The 19,259-nt window shown below is 35.6% G+C and overlaps 2 protein-coding genes across 7 annotated transcripts in view; one reads left to right on the forward strand and one right to left on the reverse strand.

Annotated features, from left to right (window-relative positions):
- Positions 1–19,259, forward strand: part of LOC105395940 (membrane-anchored lipid-binding protein LAM4) — a 53,369-nt gene that overhangs the window by 18,090 nt on the left and 16,020 nt on the right. For 5 of the 6 annotated variants that reach the window (XM_048628799.1, XM_048628798.1, XM_048628800.1 and 2 more), the window contains one exon: positions 10,119–10,232. In XM_048628799.1, coding sequence (XP_048484756.1) covers positions 10,119–10,232 — 114 coding nt within the window. Of the gene's footprint in view, positions 1–6,434; positions 7,286–10,118; positions 10,233–19,259 lie in introns of those variants that run through there. The other variant, XM_048628804.1, reaches the window with a different exon arrangement.
- Positions 3,940–5,248, reverse strand: LOC105395924. Its single transcript, XM_011567906.3, has 5 exons — positions 4,944–5,248; positions 4,614–4,802; positions 4,459–4,543; positions 4,172–4,286; positions 3,940–4,083 (listed from the first exon to the last, which is right to left on the reverse strand). The coding sequence occupies exons 1-5, from the start codon at positions 4,998–5,000 to the stop codon at positions 4,044–4,046; spliced, it is 486 nt and encodes a 161-aa protein (XP_011566208.3). The 5' UTR covers positions 5,001–5,248; the 3' UTR covers positions 3,940–4,043.

Genomic DNA, 19,259 nt, shown 5'->3' on the forward strand with positions numbered 1-19,259 from the left:
TTCATAATAAAATGCATGGCACTGCCAATAAAAACATTGAAAGGCAAAGCAAAGGTTCCTATACCATGAATATGCCATATGAATACATAGAACCATGTCAGAACTTCAAACACTATGAGACTGAAGATTGGTGTGAGCATGTTTGCTGAACGTGTGGGCTGCAAAGAGACCACCAACATTGAAGTCAAGTAGACTTAACCCATAAAGCGACCTTGACTAGGCATACAAAACGACTATCTATTCACGCATAGTTGCTGAAGGCAGACACCAAGTTTATTGGTGTACCAACAAAACGTTATTTAAGCTATAATGGGTACTGTTTTATTCATAGAATAGTGATGTCATGGTCATGTTAGGTCGCCCGATTTGGGGGCTTCCTAATTTAAATGTCTAAACGCTAGTGAAACTTAGGCCATATAAAGACTGCTTAGTCATACAATGCGTCGAAAAGTCTGAACACTAAATGAATATTCCGTCCGGTATTCCTTCTGGGGAAACCGGTCATTGTTCGAAGAGACATTGAATGTATCCGATGGAAAATTGATTACCGTCTTCAGTTAGGTATTTGACATGTAGACATATACATAGTACATATTATACAAGTTGAAAGTTGACCACTATTATAATTAAGTATTACAATCTTATTACAATCTATACCTACACTTCACTCACAGTCCAGAAGAATTTCGTACCTAACATAGTTTAATCACGATTCTCATGATCATACTCATTTTATTATTTAATCGATCGCTGAGGTTGAATGCTATTGCTAACGTAAGCGCTTAATAAAATTTGGGGCGACATCAGCCGTTTTAAACTAGGAAATAGGATTACGGCGACACGTGCATTAGAGCCTTTAATCGCATATTCGCTGAAAAATTCCATTCGTGTCAATTCCGCTTCAGTTATTGCTATTTCCTCTATTTTCAATGAGCTACGTAGGGACATATCTGTGTGTGGGAGGCATCGGCATGATACAACTTTGAATGAATGTCTACATACAGAGTGGGGTGTCGGCTTAGATAGATGATACATATACATATACCTACTAACTAGCATTCACTGAGATTCACAATAAAATCTGGCTAGTCTAGTGGCTCAAATTTCGTGTCTGTCTCGCTCGGCTCAGTACACTAAACAGATCAAATTATTGGGTACTGAACCATGACATGACTGACGAGCAGAGTCAAAGATCTCGGTTCGTGTTTTTGCTCAACCGTCAACATTCAACGGATAATCACTATTAAGCCAACGTTTTTTTGGACGTGACCAGAGTCCGAGAAGATGTTACTGACTCGGTACTGACTGTGTATAGGTATCTAATACTTCACCAAGGCCATCGCTCTGCAGACTCAATTTGCCCCGCTGAATTAAACATCGTCTCGCAATACGAAGCGTTCACGGGATTGCCGTCTTCCGAAATGCTTAGTTATGTTTTTTTGTCCGTTTCTTCCCGTTATAGACTTGAACTGTATTCAAATCTTGGCATGGTTCCAGCTATAGCGCCGGTATGACCGCAGATAGTCAGCGTCGCATCTGACAAATTTTACTTCCTGTTAGAGGTATTATTTCCATGATTGCTTTTGTTCTATGATTAAACATAACTCAACGCCAATAGGTAAAAAATTATTTTCGCATTTCCAGAAAAGCAATTTGCTCTATACTATACCTATAAATTTATTACGATATCGAGTCAAAGAATACTGCATTTTACATGGCTTCGAAAATTATGTCAACAGTAAATATGCATCTAGAAGCTATATCGTTTGCCGCTAACGCTTTAACGCTAAAATATATTCTACTTAAACAGTAAATTAGTGTTTTATTAAATGTTAAATGCTATCAGCGACTATGCAAAAAATATGGTATGGCTGTTGGGAAAAATACGGATAACTTATCTCCTATCACGAATAACCGAGGCCGATACACTCGCCAGTCTCTATTTAGTTTATCGTTTACATTGTAGTTGTAGGTAAACACATCCACTGGATCAATTTGATTAACAACTGTAGTTGCTAAACGTTACTCTTCAAAGTCTTCAACCATCGGTTCGGTTAAACTGTGGTTCTCGATGGAAGAAACGAAGTTTTACGAATCATTAGCTTGTCTCTGGAAAAGTTCGCAAGGGCATTATTATAATGGTTGCCGTAGGAAACAGTCTTCGTAAATCTACTTATTACATAAGTATGTGTAGATTTTTATGCTCACATATTTTCCATATCTGTCTGTTTTAATTTTATAATACTTAATTAGTAACTATATGTAAGTACCTATATGTGTATGGGGTCTTTTTTGAGTGGTTTCTTTCAACAACAATTTGAAGCTGTGCTACATCGGCATCGGTATCACGTGTCACCGTTCCTGAAAGGGACATTGTTTTCATATTCGTCACATTTTTCGTGACTCCATAGCGTCCAGAGAACAATGGGTTGTTTGTTTCGAAAAATCCCTGCAAATATTAAACGAGAGCGCTTCTATAGTATGTCTGTTTGTATCGTGCTCCACGGATGAACCAGCGGCTTAGAAAATACAATATCCATTAGGATATTGACATCCTGCCAACTTCACAAGTTTTGTTCCGTGGACGGAAACGAATTTATTGTCGCCATCTTTTTACGATTAGGTTCAATCTCCTTTGAATGTTTTGCAATAATTGTATGGTGTCCCGGGTTATTTGCAATTAGTTATTCATGCGAAATTGGTATTAAACTCATTTATGATCGTCTACTGTTAGTTTTTTACTCTTTTTGGCTAAGGATTTGCATGAGCTTCCTTTACGGTTTTGGTATGAGAGCCATGTGTGATTGGGAACATAGTCATATTTTATTTGTTTATCTTGGTAAGTTTATTGCCAAATATGTTTTTTGTGATCCAATTGAGATGAATTGATTGATTTAGTAAAAATATCCACTGCACCGATACTGTATTAAATACAGTATCGGTGTATGATCTACGAAATACAGTGTATTTCGTAGATCATAACATTCATATATAACTAAGTACATTTAAGGTACTACACGTAGCTATTTATTATATCAGGAATCGATTTTTATGTACGTAATTTGTAATCATATTAATGTGTACTAATTTATAAATCAATAGTTATCTACTTGATTCGATGAAATTGTCAGTCGACCGCTTTATACTATTGATCGTGCATCGGCCAAATGTGCCCGTTCCCATGTCATAATGACCTATACGTCAATATCCATATCCATATGGCCTGCACTGTAATGTCCTAGGTACCTACATATACAGGGTGTTGCAAAAAGGGTATATCAAGCCGAAACCAGCATGTGCAGCATGTTATATCTAAGCCCGGGAAAGAAGTCAGAATCTCAAAATACGGTACCGTTTTTGAGTAATTAACGTCCAAAGTTTTACTCGAAAACTGGGTACCAACAACCCTATCGTGACACAGTGACCTACATATCAACGAGTGTCAACGACCTTATAAAATCACGTACCTATGGAAACCGATCCGTTCATTTTTAAATATTTTATTCTTTAAGCCCGCGCTACACTCGCGCCGCGAAAGCGTAAAATGCGAGTTCACGCCGGTATTTATTTTTACATGTCATAGACAGTGAAAAAAAAAGACTTAGTAAAACTATTTTTTCTGTTTGTTTAATTGACTTATGGCCTCCGATTTATCATATGTTTTTGAGGTTATGTTTTTGTTTACAATAAACACGTCAGCTTTTGACGTAATGATATTGGAACGTAGGGTTGCCAAAAACGATACAGACTAAAATATGGATTAAATTTTGTATGGGACGATAAAAATGTCGTGCGCCCGATTCCAACATCGAAAACGTTATCTCCGGGATAAGTTGTGTGGACCCTTTTCGGCTTAATATACCAATTTTGCAACACCCTGTATATCTGGATTTAGATCATCAGAGAGCATCCAGTTTCATACATAATCAATAAAATATAATAATGTAATGAATTCGATGCTAGAGAAGTTTTCGTTTTATCTAACCCAGAATATCTATTATTGCATGGCCGACATGGCATGGCCGTAGTTATTCAATTGTAGTTTACAAATATTGTGGAATTGGCGGTACTTCCTTGTAGTATCTGAAAAGGAAAACAGTCATGTGAACTAAAACAGTCGGTAAAATGTCGCTATCATACCAAATGATTGAGAATTTCATTGGATTGTTACCTGACATATCCACCAACTGGAGAAAAGGCTTTATCATTAAGCTGTATTACTCTGGGCTCCTCTGATCCTCGAAGCGTTTTCAGGAAATACTTGACGCTCTTGGGGATTAATACACCTGTTAAAAAAAACAACTGGATTTTAATATCAAATTGGTACCAATAACATTAGAAATTATAGTCACTGTTTCAAATGTTGGCGTTAGTGTTACTTAGAATTTGTCAGTACGGTATAAATACGGTAGTTTTGTCTTTCTTTCTTCTTTCTTCCACGCCCGTGAGTCAACTTACCATTGTGATCGTAGCGATATTTTCGCAGTAGAGACTGCATCATAGGACTCTGTCTACTGGAAAGCACCATCACAGCGCAAGGCCTCTAAAAATTTTTTTTTTCATTAGATTTCTAAATGACAGCATGGGGAGACTTTTGGTGATAGTAACTTTACCTCTTTATCATCAAAAATGTTGTTAAATCGTACTTGGTCATCTACAACTAGCGTGTCTCTACTTCCGTCTTCATCAGAACTATCTTGTTCTCTCTTTTGAGGTTTACGAAGTTTTAATATGTATTCAGGTGATTCTTCTTCTGATGATTGCTGAGAGTCCATCGTCAGTTGGTACTCCGCTAGAATCTTCTAGAACAAAGAGAAAATATCATTTCGTTTTCATCTATATATTTATGGATAGATGACCATGAGATCCTCACGTTTCCTTTTTAATATAATACAAATTTCATATGAATACTCAAACAATAATTTATATTTTGTTATCTTTACATTTTCTACAAAAAACGCATGCAGCAGAACGATTATTAATGCACTTATAAGCTTCATCCTATTGGCTACGCTTCCACTACTCAAATGGTTTTGGTCATCAAAATACACCTCTTTTAAACGTGCTTATGATTTTATGAAGTGTCAGTTACTGTTACGAACTTATATCAACAAATCACTCTTGTATGGTCGGTTGTTTGATTAATACTAGACCAAATATTATTCTATGGTCCGTGCTACAGTTTCGGGTTTCGAATAGTCCCGAGTAGTATGTAGTGCTTTATTTTTGGTAAGATGGACAAGTGAACATGTCGAAGAGAATATATCTAACTATATAGACCAGGTACACATTTAAATATATATTCATTGCATGCCTATGTCGCAGGCAACTGGTTTAATCTGCTGTTTGATTGAACCACTAGCCCGTTCATTTGATGGCGCTATTCAGTTGTATGACTAAAGGACAACTCGTCAAGTCGTTGATTGTAACGTTCGACGTCTTGACTGAACGTCATTCAGCGAAGTCGTTGAATGGGATATAGTATAGCAACTTTGTAATGTCTGGTTAGGGTGAACATCACCAGACAAGAGTCAACAAAAAGACTATGTTACAAAGCTCTTATCTCACAAATTAACTAAACAATAACAATAAACGTACCTTCATATTGTTGTTCATAATTATCTAGTTTCGCCACTTTTTTTCTTTGAAACTATCCGCCCGCGGCGTAATAATAGGTAAATCCATGTTGTCACACTATTTTAACACAAATAACGCACTTTAAAGCTATTTTATTTGCAAAAAACGAACAATATAGGTGTTTTTTTGTGTCAGCTGTTAGCTGTTAGATATTTGTTTTATTCACCACCTGACTGATTTTAAGTCAGCTAACTAGTTGGACGTTTTGTGACGCTTGTACAATCAACGTTCGGCCTAGTCATACAACTGAACAGCGCCATCCAATGAACGGGCTAGTGGTTCAATCAAACAGGAGATTAAACCAGTTGCCTGCGACACCTATACACAGTAAGTATAAGTTCCTAGTCAGTAGTTATTTCAATAGTTATTTATAGCTTTATAATATTAACAACAATAATAATAATGCCCGATACCAAACAGTTGACGATTTAACATGTTTACCAAAAGATTCTCATAAATATCACATACGTATCACAATGTTTGGAAATCCACGTGTCGTTAAATTGCGTATTCTGTAGGAAACACCAAGTGTTGTTGACAAGGTCACTGAATGAGACATTCACGTCATACTTTATTGGTACAATTGGAATTTCATCAAGGGTAGAATTTCCCACATCACAATCATGTCCCTTGAATTAAAGTAGTTGAGGTGGACGCTATGGCAGCAGTGCCTGTCCTAATGAATTGGAGTCCTTGGTTTTGTGTTTAGCTATTGAAAATAGTTACAGTTTAAATTCGTATTATTGTTGAGCATTGTCACTTTAACACAAGACTGTCTAAATCTAGACGATGAATTAAATATAAGGTAAGTGTTGAATTTGTATTAAAATAAAAATTTTAATGAAGCTGTTTCAATTTCTAAGCACGTGCAAAACAACGGATACAGTAGATTAAACTGTAACCGCTGCCAGGGTCACACCGGTGTACCATTTCAAATTGCCACTGCCAGACGTCTGTTCATAATGAAACAAAGCCTTTTAATAAGGATGTAAACATTAAACTTGTAGGAAGATAAGGGTAAAACATACAAATACAAAATAGGTAGCACCAAATTGACCTGTCACGATGGGGCAACAAATTGCTATGGTTCTGTTCAATACCTGCATGTTTTGAACCATCTGCTGTAGAATTAACCTTCAAAATACGTCAATTAATATTCCATTATTATGTTTTATTCAAACTTTGTTTTTGTCATTCCAAAAGATGTGCTTTACCTAGTCTGACGTTTTCGTGCAAAAACAATTGCTTTTAACGATTCTAAATTTAAATAGTGTATTGTTTTCTGCAGTGTGTATTTTTAGATATCGACATTATCGCGTGCTGTTTGCGACCGAAAGAAAATTGTGGAACATTTTATATTAAAAGTGATGTGGGATGTGGTTGTGATATTGATGATATCTATTTAAAATGCTATGGTCAAACAAGGCTGAGTCATTATTGTTTTTAGCAAAGCCCTACAATACAGAAGTACTGTAGCTTAGGTACGTGTAATGGAGTTTAAAGAAAAACATTTTAATAAGCACAAAAGGGACAAAAAAATACAAAGAAAAAAGTCCTTCAACAAATGGAAGATCAGTTCCCTATCACCATCATACAAAATCACCGCTCAGCCAGCGCTATTTCGCCGTAGAAGTCACAAGATTAGAAAGTAAGTTATAAGATGTCGTAAGAGTCTGTATAATTTAATCATTTTCTATCTTTGCAGTGCTCTAAGAGCTGATGAGCTAACTTTATACGTAGATTTGATTAAACAAGGTAATAACTATTTGGCATCGAGTGCTGCTGGGACTTATAAAAGAGAAAGTAAATACCTTGCCTTAGTTAGTAGGTATCTCCTTAATTTAGAGTCAAGGTCAGCTGCCTTCATCTAGGTTAGGCAGCATTTATGCCTTATGGCAACATATTAAATTGATCTCTATCATGGTATTATCACCTTATTTATCTAGAATTTATATTCGAACGTAATCAAACCATGAAAAAATCCCGAAAACCTTTGCTTATCTAAACACAAATGTAGCAAACAAAAGGGAGTTTTCGTTTTTAGAGTCGGCAACGAGTTCGTATTGAGAACTCTGACTCACAGTGGTGCAATACCCTGGCAGGCGTCCCGCAAGGTGGCGTGCTATCTCCTCTTTTATTTGCCATTTTCATAAATAGTATTTCCAATGAATTAACTTCCTCCTACCACCTTTATGCAGATGATCTTCAAATTTACACACATACTTCCCCGTCTGAACTGCATAGAGTTATTTATGATACAAATAATGATCTGGACCGAATCTCGGAATGGAGCAATAACTATGGGTTAAGGGTGAATCCATCGAAAACTCAAGTAATTATACTCGGGAGCCCCCGGCTAGTATCGAAACTTGATTTTGACAAACTTCCAGCGGTCCTATTTGATGGTGTTCGGATCCAGTTCAGTCAGAAAGTTAAAAATCTAGGCATCATCATTGATAGTTGTATGACGTGGACGGCTCAGGTTGGAGAGGTTAGTCGGAAGGTGTTTGCTTCGGCAGCGTGTCTTCGCAGACTGCGGAACTTTCTCCCAACAGCCACCAAAATTGCGCTCGCACAATCTCTCCTTCTCCCTATTCTTGATTATGCCGACAGTTGCTATATTGATTTAACCGAGGAGCAACTCAATAAACTTGAGAGACTACAAAACTTCTGCATTCGGTTCATATATGGTTTGCGCAAATATGACCATGTTTCTGAATTTCGTCGCAAACTCAAGTGGCTCCCTATTCGCCTTCGCCGGAATACCCATATTCTCTCTCTGCTTTATTCGATACTGTTTAACCCATCTTCACCTGCATATCTTAAGGAACGTTTTGAGTTTCGTTTCACGACTCACAATAGAAATCTGCGTTCCAATGAAAACCTGCGAATAAATATTCCGTCCCATACAACCAGTTTTTACTCAAACTCTTTTACTGTCCAAGCCATCCATCTTTGGAACGCTCTCCCCTTGAACATAAGGCAAGCCCCATCACCTGCATCTTTCAAACGCATGGTAAAAAACCATTATCTTCAAGAATAAATATATTATTTTATTAATCTATGTTAAATTCTATTTATCTAATGTATTTTTTGTTGTATTAAGCGTACTTTGAGCTGATATAGGTATATTGTATATTTATCCATACTATATATGTATATAATATATATATATATATATTATATATTTATTTATTTATGTATTTATATGAGTATTTAATTAATAATAGTTAGTAAGTATCAATGTCATTTGGATATGTATTTTTCTTTTTAAAATATTATTTGTAAATACACCTTGAAGACGTACTATATTAATAGCAATATTAACAAGTAGCTACCAATTCTATTATTGTAATGATTAATATTTGTTAAAATTAAGTTTTTTTTGATTGAAATTCAATTTAAGTACCTAAATAAGTTATATTCTGAAATTTGTAATTAATGTATAATTTTTTTTTTCCCAATAATGTATTTAATTTATTTTAATTAAATTAATTTTGTTTTGCATTGCATGTAAGAATTACCATTATATTTATATTGTTTTTGGAATTATGTATCGTAATTGTTAGATATTAATTAAGATTTTATTTAATGAATGATGTGGGTACCTATAATTAATATGCATGTATAGACTTAAGTATATTTGTGAATGTTAATAAGATGATTTTATGTGCATGTTGTTGGTACTCCAATGTAAATAAATAAATAAATAAATACACCTTGTAAATGCCCTTTTCTATGTTTAGTTCTTTTCTTACAACGGTTGTCTGGAAGAGATCGCTTTTAGCGATAAGACCGCCATTTGTGCATCTCTGTTATTTAAGTTAGATTTAAGTTTTTTTTATGGTGTGCAAATAAAGATTATTGTATTGTATTGTATTGTATTGTTTTCTTTTAATTTGAAGCATTTAGAGCTAGAGTACTTTAAATATTTCCTGTTTAGTATTTTTGCACTGTAACTGTAACACAATATAAGCAAAGTGAGTCAAATGTAGCGAAAGCTCGGCGAACAAACACTGGATACGTTCCGCTTTCTTTCCTAGACTAGATTTTTCCCAAGAGAACTATTGCGCAACTAACAAGTTGTGTGTTTCCTCTCATTATTTATTTATGTGTGTATTTTGTCAATAATGTATGGATTATGGATGGCGGGAAGTTTGAACATGTGTTTAAAAGGTCACCTTTTTGTTCTTTTTGACTGCTTTATTTTACGTTATCTTTGGATTTCAGAATTTTCCAATATATTCTAAATTATACTTTTCAATACTAAATTTGAATGCATTAGAATGTATTCAATCCTAAGAATTAGGTTGTCAATAAGGTTTTGTACAAAATCATCCCAGATCACAACGCTCATTGACCACTACCCGGAGTAACCCGGACCAGTGCCTACACCTTATTCTGAATCCGAAGCGTCACAACTCAATTCCCATTGAACAACACTTGAACTCGCCAAAACTTCAACGTAAACATTGTTGCAGGTCGACAGGCAATTTCGCGGCGGGCGCGGCGGGCGGCGGCTGCGGGGCTCCCCGCTCTGCCCCCGCCACGCCCCTCCAGCTGGAGCCACATCCTCGGCACATGAAGCATGACAAGTGAGTCACCTTACATCATCCTTATCTTAATGCTTATAACGGCCGTGGGCAGAATGCTGCAGCAGAAAACCTTTGAACTGGGATTAGCGAATCATATTCGCCACCGAATCCTAGTATAACTTAACCTTACATATACCTAACCAGTTTCAACTTACACTTTATCTTAATACTTGTAACCGTGGGAAGTATTCTACAATCCCTGTTATTGTACCTACAAAATGGAATTGGAGGTCCAAGTCCCGTGGTTATTGGATGGAGATGAGGAGGGCATATCATAAGTTACCAGATTTTCATGGCACAATTTCTCAGACAATATTATTGCGGTGTTTTTCAATGCGGACAAGTGGTGGTCTTTGTTTACTCAGTACGTTCTACCAATCCCGGATATCTTGTTAGTATCAGCGTTTTAGTTCTTCCTCCTTGATTTGCTATTAAAGTACTTATTAAGAACTGTCCACATAACTGTACAAAATTAACAGCGGGCATTGCCAGTAGTCCGAATTTTACCTTTATTTTGCACCTTTCTTGGTCACGGCTCGACGGTCACATGTGCTATGAGTTAATTCCGTCACAGTGACTGAATTCGGAGCACCCATTGGAACAAGGGCATCGTGGCATGTGGCTGCTTCAGTTTTTTCTACAAATCGAATGGAATGTTGTTCGCTTTATTGACCAACGGCCACTTACAACTACTTACAAATACGTTGGAACTTGGAATTTATTATTATCAAAGAATACATGCTGATAAGCCTTTCTTATACGTATCTTACTTACTTAAGTAGGTACTGCGGTATAATTTCAACGTCGTCGGTCGCATCGCAATTTGCGCATAATATACTAAACTCACAAAATTTTACCACATGAAAAAAAGTATGCCGCCTACTTTCTCAAAAATATTATGGACCCAATAAACTAACACTTAAATTTGGAATATTCTAACATTGAATTGTACCTATATGGTGGATCAGATAAGTTGGTTTCACTATTACCATGTGGAGCATCTTTGTATTGCTATACCTACCTGTACTCAAGAAAAATTCTTATTACAAGAATGCTCCTTCTCAAAATCTCAACCTCCTTTCATTTGAATGCTCTTCGATGAAACCTCTTGAGAATGGCCAGGTGAGCGTTTTCCTGTAATTGCCCTACTGTTGTGGAGTAATTTTCTGTTTGTCCGTTTACGTGCTTGCTCCTCGCTTGTAATCTCCGTTCAATGTCATTAAATGCAGCCTTGGCTCTACAATTAGATGGCGTGTAATTTATGGATGTAGGTCTTTTTGTTTCACTGGCATCCTGGCAGTGAGAAGTAGGCAGTGTAATGTAGGTGGAAGTACTTACTCTTTTAATTATTATTTACTGTACCAAATGAACTTATATACCTTGACATTATACATATGTTTTTATGCATCAAGTCATATCCAAATCAAATTACTACAATGCGTTCAGATAATATCGAACCATTTATCACAATAGAAAATAAATTTGTCCTTTCATGCGAACCACATTTCGACATGAGCTTATCCTAATCAGTAATAATTTTATCACCGTGTTAACTAGACATGCTGTCGGACTTTAATTATTTAAACAATTTATAAAATGTGACTTTGTTAGTTGATCCAAAAAGTGTTTTAAGTGTTAACTATGGAGCCTCCTGCGCTCACTATGGAAAGATCCGAAAGATCTGGATCTATCCAGAGCGTTGAAGAACAGACGTGGGCTGTCATACGTATGATGACCTACGTTTATGGCGGGCTGAGGTTAGCTTCATTTATTTAATCGAAATTTTCATTAACGGCATTAACAACTTCATATAAGCAAATGACCTTCCGATATCATATCATTATTTTTCTTATCGATATCAAAGCTTACAGCTGTGTAACATTAGAAATTACAGGGTGTATGTATATCCAAAACATCATAAGGGATTTATTTAATGAAACTGATAAATCTACACACACAAACTTACGACTGTAATCCCCCTAAATGTATGTGCGTAGAAATTTCATTAATGACGACCATGAAACATTATACATACAGTGTATTTGTACCTAATAGGCTTATATTAATTTAAGGTAATCCGGTACATGAGCAGGCTAAAGTTCGCAAACGTGATCACGTGGTGGGAAGGCAGGTTGTATTGTGTACAAACGGACGGACATACTCATATATCCAATCAACATAGATAATGTTGATGTTCCCGGTTCGCCCTCGATTCAACCAATCGAATCGGTACCGATAGCAGAAAAGAATGTACTGAAATGAGGCTCAACGTCTTTTATGATCCATATGTATACGATTTGCTACACCTTTGCATGAAATTGGGTGTTCAGTTGTATAATATTGAATCACACAATCATCTTGTTATTTTTTATTACAATTATAATTTTCAATACAATTTATGTGACGGTAAAACAAATGATTCGATCACAATGTTACTGCAGATAATTGTTATAACAACAGACATCAATGTAATGAAGCCGATAACATTACTTCATGGGTGGCATTGATGATAAAAACTGTTTCGGTTATTTTGTTACTAAGCCGTGTGTACTGTTTAAATGAATAGAGTTTGGTACTGTCTACTAGTCAAAGCAAACATATTATATTTAAATAAACCACAGTTCAACATTATCTCTACATGTGTTTGTATTTTTTCTCTATCCGTACAGTGTTTATAAACGTTCTTTACCTACTTGGTATTGAAGATGAAGTTGGACTGCATTCAGTATTTCGCGAGTCGCTTATCAGGCGGCACTGTCCCTGTTCTGTGTGTCACTAGACTCACTAGTGTGGGCAAAGACCACACCTCGTACTATGAAATTTTATATCATCTCTTTATATTCTGCTTGAGCGGGCCAGCTGTATACAGTTAGCGTAACGGCTTCTCTCTCGCTCGCCAGATCGGTTTTTGTTTTAAAACCACATAATACGAGAGGTAATTTAGTATCTTCCACGTTATGATCGCGGTCGTCGGTCGTGCGATTCTCTTTGCAATATGTGGCAGTGTTTTGATTGTGTTGTGGATTGTCTAGTCACGTGTTCATACGACAATGTGTTTTGTTATAAGCGGCTTACTGTCTGTGGCGGTCGTCAGCTCTATTAGTTGAATCTAGTGGGTTCGCTGATGTTTAAATGTACTTGTTATTATGTATTATATCTGAAATTTAAACCTCTTATTCTGTTTCAATGGTCTTTTAAACACATACGATTTTACTACTTTCACCCAGTTACGTAGGTTGGTCTGTTTGCTTCCTATTTACTTTGAACAGCGATTTTATGCGAGTTTTATCGTTCATGAATGAGTTTGAATTGTAACTTCTTAAAACACTAAACAGTGCTAGGTCTTGCGTTTCGCTGTTAACCTATTTGATTAACTGTTGTTTTATATTTCCTCTAATCTGGTAGCGAGTAATGTAGCTGGCGTAATATATTTCGTTCGGAAAGTTACAAAAGTAGCACGGTTGCTATCTTATCGAATGTCGATAAACAAGCAAGCCCCGATGAAGTATCGATATTTACACATGGTGATTTTTCATAGTTTGTATCGTAAACAGTGTTGCTTGGTAGACCGAGCGTTGCGGTTTTAAATACAGTGTCTGTGTTTGAACAGTTCTCGTCAATTTATTTACAATTATTGTGTGTGAATTAATTGCATCTTAAAGTTTTGCATCTATTGTTTGTTTTATCTATCAGTCATTGTGTTTATGGTTCTTCACAAATATTATCCTTACTTTACGTAGTCGAAATCAGATAAATTTATCCTCATATTAGATATCATATAATATATTGGAAAGAGAAAGTAGAGAAAGGATCCACCACATCAATGTCGACCCGTCATCAGATCAAAAAGATTTCACAGAAAATATCATAACTCAGACATATATGTACGGAAGAATCATTATATTTATTGCAAAGTATATTATGTAAATTTTGGTCTTAAACAATTTAGATGCACTTATAATTGGTTTGATTCTCCTCGTCTAATTCGTAATCTACAAGTTATTACTGCTAACTGATTTTTGTTTCAAAACAGCAAACATAAATTGGAATAAAAGTATCTCAATCCTGTGTTCAGTTTATCAACTCCTGTTTGGTCGGTTTTATTTAGATAAAAGCTAAATTTCTTATTTAAAAAAAAGAAAAGTTTTAAACCTAAACTGTCCATAATGCCATCTATTTTATTGTAATGTGTAATTTAGATATCCAATCCGTTTTTACGTCATAGAACAGGTTTCTTATAAATAATCATTTTGTCTCTGATGAGTTACGATTTCAAATTCTTGCGGTCTTTTGGGTTCTTGCTCATATCCAAGGTCATCAACTTACCTCTTAGTTTTGAAGTGGTCAAAACGTCATAATTCTCTGTGAGGAGATTTCTTAATCTACTATTGGCGATATTTGAAATATCACTTATCTCTGGTGATTATACGTTAGTCGTTATTATTAGGTAGGTGTATTTTAGAGAGAGTTATGTTTCTTATAATTAAAACTAATTCATAGATATACCTACATATTAATGTCTGATATTTGCTTAAGTTATGATATTATTCTTACCTTTACTTGTTATCTTTTACATTATTACTAGTAGGTAACCGTAATAATACGTTTTATCGAAATTAATCTTACACACCTGTTAATCTTTTTTGGTCTTCTATCTGTTGTAGGCATTAAAATTAACAACTAAAGTCAGTGATGTATAATGTTATAAAATTAAACAGTGCTAAATAAAAAATGACGGACAACGCTTCCTTCGATTATTCAGACGAATCGAGCGGAGAACTTACGCCAGACCTGAATAAAATCGATGATGGGTAAGGAACTTTATTTATTTCTTACTTTTCTATGACTTTTTATTATATAATTAAATATAATTTGCATTGTCTGGAAAATAGTAGCGATTTAACATAGTTTTTGTGAGGATAGATAATTTCAGCTCCAAATTGCATAAGCAATTTCGAGAGGCTACAACTGAAGCTATCCATATTATCAAAACCAACTTGCTATCTATTCATAATTATCATTATTAAATAATGTTAATAAAAACGATGAATTATCATTATCATTATCCTCATTAGAGGACTGTACAAAAGATCCCTCTGGACATGATAACGAAACTTCTGGAGCAGTATCAACCTGACGTTGACGCATGGATTCATGCTTTTAAATTCAATAGCAAGCGAATACATAATAATTTCGTTTCGCGCGTCATCGATAATGTTTTATGTATTGAGAACAACTCCCATCACCCTCTTATCCCTCAGGAAATAAGATTTATGTTTACCCGCGAATTGGTCAAGCTATGGTGCTTCTGATTTGCCATGGGTGAATAAAACCTGCGACTGGGATCGTTTTGGTGCCAGTGTTGAGTTTGAGCATAGTGTGACGGTTCATTTTCAAGGAAAAACGTTAAAAATGGGAGTGCATTGGTTGACAAAGTTAGTATGTCTGTATTTTTTGTGCCTTGTGTAGTAGTGATATTTTGCTTTCATGGAATAAGTTATTAAATATGATCAGTACTCTACTTTGATAGACAGAGGGGCAATCTTAATGTAGTCATTTTAGCAGTTTATTGGACATTATAAATTTAATGTTTTGGCTATGAATAGTTGGCCGTTAAGTTTAAAACATTTACCATCCAAAGCGAAACCTCCCAAAAAGATTACTATAAGATTTATCTTTTGTTGTGATAAGAAGTATGCGTATGATAAATGGTTTTGTAACTTCCGATCCAGTTTTCTTAGTGTTATCTACAGTATTCATTTTCCTGTAAGAACGTTCAGTCATGTCATGAAAAATGTGTTGAGAATTGCAAGGCTTCTACGGCGTCTGAGTATCAGGTAGGGTCTAAAAACTCTGGGCTAGACTCTCTGTATATTAAATATTTTTTCGTCCAATTGCTTATTTTAAAAACCTTGTTTTGTTAAACGTCGCGTCGTGAAACGTCCAAGCGTCTCCCCTCAATAGTAATGTTTTCTATTCCATGTTTAATTAAGTTAACTTTCTACCTGGATGTTTCGACATTAGGTATAATGGTTTAAAATTTTATGTTTTATACATACTTAATTTTAAATTGAAAATAATATCAATATCATTGGAAATATAAATATTAAACATGAAAAGGTCCAATAGCCTATCCCCTTTACCATAAATCTTTAGAAAATCTCTATATAAATATTATGGCTTTTATTAAAAGTACTAACAAGCTTCATAACCACATGAACTGCTTCTGCTGGCCTTCTAAAACCATGACACGAATCCAAAAGTTTCCTTTTGCGTTGAATAACGACATGAGTAACATTGTAATCAATCAATGTCCTCTGTGTAAACAGTTCATGCTTTACTGTTTTCATAATATCACCTTCTTGAACACTCATCTTTATAGTAATATTCAATTTGACGGCAATTCATGTTGACAAGGTGCTATAAACGGCCACCTTGTCAACATTAATTGCCTGGAGATTGAAAATCTGAGGTACTATTATATTACGTTTCGATTTTAAAGCATAAATCGATGGATTTATAAATGTATATTTTAAAACACATCGTTTTCATGTGGCAATTGCAGAAAATATCTGCAGTATAAAGATTATTTGGTTTGCTTTTTTATTGTGGAGCCAAATGTATACGTAATTGTGTATGTATTGTTGTATACTATGTATAGGTGAAAGGCAGGTTACATTATTTGGATTCGGGATTCCTATATTGGAAATAAAATGCATTTTTAATGCATGCTGTGTAAAATCCTTGAATAACGTTAACAATCCTTATCGGCTGTCAAGTTATCGACTAATGATAACGTATAGCTTGTTAGGTATTTGTTTATTTTATTTCCCATAAAATTTGAATCAATATTACATTTAGATTGCTTTTTTATGATTCATAATCTTTATGCCTGTTGCTGAGAATAATATTATATTAAAATTATCTCTAATTACTTTTAACATTGCCGAGGTTAATTTATAAATAGTTTTCTAACACGTGGAGGTAACTGAAGGCCCCTATACACCCTATACGGGTGTCTAATCATCCATATCCAAAGATAAAGTACACACACGTACGTTTACCAAAATAAAACTAACTGTTGTAACGTATATTGTGTTAGGTTACTTGTTGGATTTAAACTGCCTTAACTATAGAGTTGATAAAACATAATATACTTACTTCAAAGAATAAAGCAAGCTCATAATAAACTTTATTATTAGTCAAACCATATTAACATTTGGTTTTGTGGGATGTATGTAATAGCATAAGTTGTTTTCTTTGAATAAAGATTTATTCTATTCTATTCTATTCTATTATTACAAATTACTTGGAACTTAGTATTAAGCCAGCGCGACAGTATTTGACACAAAACTCTTGGCTGGGTTCCACGAGACACTTTACTCTAATCAACTGAGTCGCCAATACTATATTTCAAAGGGAGAAAGCTTGTTTATTTCACCATGCAAAGGTTGGGCTATTTCCGGCTAGCAGCTATCCTATGATATGACTGAGAGCATAGTATGATGTTTTACCTGAAAATAAAACAGTTATTATATGCCTAACCTTATTTAAGACCTATAGTAAAGTGAGACAGCACTACTTGCGTCACGTGGTACAATCCCATTCATGCCCCTCTGCGCCGCATCCGGTCGCCAGGGGGCGTGGCCTCCGACCCGAGTGGAGGGGAGTGCAGCTTGGCGCCGGCGCTTGGCGGAGCCCTCACATTGCATCTCACTGGAGGTGGCCATATTGGCCTCCAGGCAGGATTAGAACTATAGGTCTTAAATAAGGTTAGGCATATAATAACTGTTTTATTTTCAGGTAAAACATCATATTATATGCTCTGAACCGTTATTTAAGACCTATAGTAAAGTGAGATCTGTTTGTTATCGCCTGGTGGCAAGCTGTAAGTATCTCTAGGTAGATATTATGTATGCCAATGTGTGAAAAGATTTTATTCCAAGATAAGACAATGTGAATATTCTGAAATGAAACATCTGTGTTATAATCAACATAATTGTGTATTAGCAACAGTATATAGATTACACTTACACTTCATTACAATAAGTAATATAACAGATTACAACAGCATAGTAAATATAGGAGCTTAATTCTATAGTGTATTATTATAATGATGAATTATAATTTTTATCACTAAGTAACTTAACAATACAGTTTTATTGTGTACTAGGGTACTGTATACATGCACAATCAAATTAACAAAATTGTGATAGATTAAACTTGATTTAATTAAATCAATAAGTAAGTATTTAAGCTAAGTATCATAGGTACATAAAGGTCACAATCACACAGTATCGAAATTTCTTGACAAATTATTATTATTTCTAGGATCATTTCTAATTTCCGCTGAATAGAATCGAGCGAACGTATTAGGGGTTCTCCAATTACCTTTAGCCATGACAGTATCAATGTTACAATTATCGAGCCAATTGAGTGAGGCTGCGGCGCTGCGCGTGCTGCCCGCGGTGGCGTCCACGCCGGCGGCGCGCAGCAGCGAGCGCGCCCAGCCCGCCAGCACTGTGCGCGACGCGGCGCGAGCCGCCCCGCGGCACGTCACGAACAGAGCCGATAGTGGGCCCTGCTCGGTGTTACGTCTCTGCTCAGAAACCTCTATTAACTTTCTTACCCAATATACAGGACATACTACGTCCCTTGAATCCTTCATCAGTTTCCAAGATGACTGTCTGTGAATGTAACTGTCGGTCTTAGAACCATACATGGGGTGAAATATTAAATGGTCGCCTTTATCTTCAAAATGATCACCGCTTATATGCAGCAGGGTGAGGTCGTGCACTCTACGACTGGAAGCAAGAAGTAGGATCAAGGCTGTACGGCGCGATACTTCATAAAGGGTCAAATTAGAAATTGGATTTTGAATCATCCACTCTACAACTACTCTTGGGTCCCACACAGATGGGTTGGTGTGGTTTTTGTTTGCATTAGCTGTGGCAATCGATTTCAGTATCCGTTTAACAAAAACACTATCACTCAGAGATTCAGAACTTGGATTTGTCAGTGTTGCAA

Source organism: Plutella xylostella, chromosome 21 (genome assembly GCF_932276165.1).
Source record: "Plutella xylostella chromosome 21, ilPluXylo3.1, whole genome shotgun sequence".
Lineage (NCBI taxonomy): Eukaryota > Metazoa > Arthropoda > Insecta > Lepidoptera > Plutellidae > Plutella > Plutella xylostella.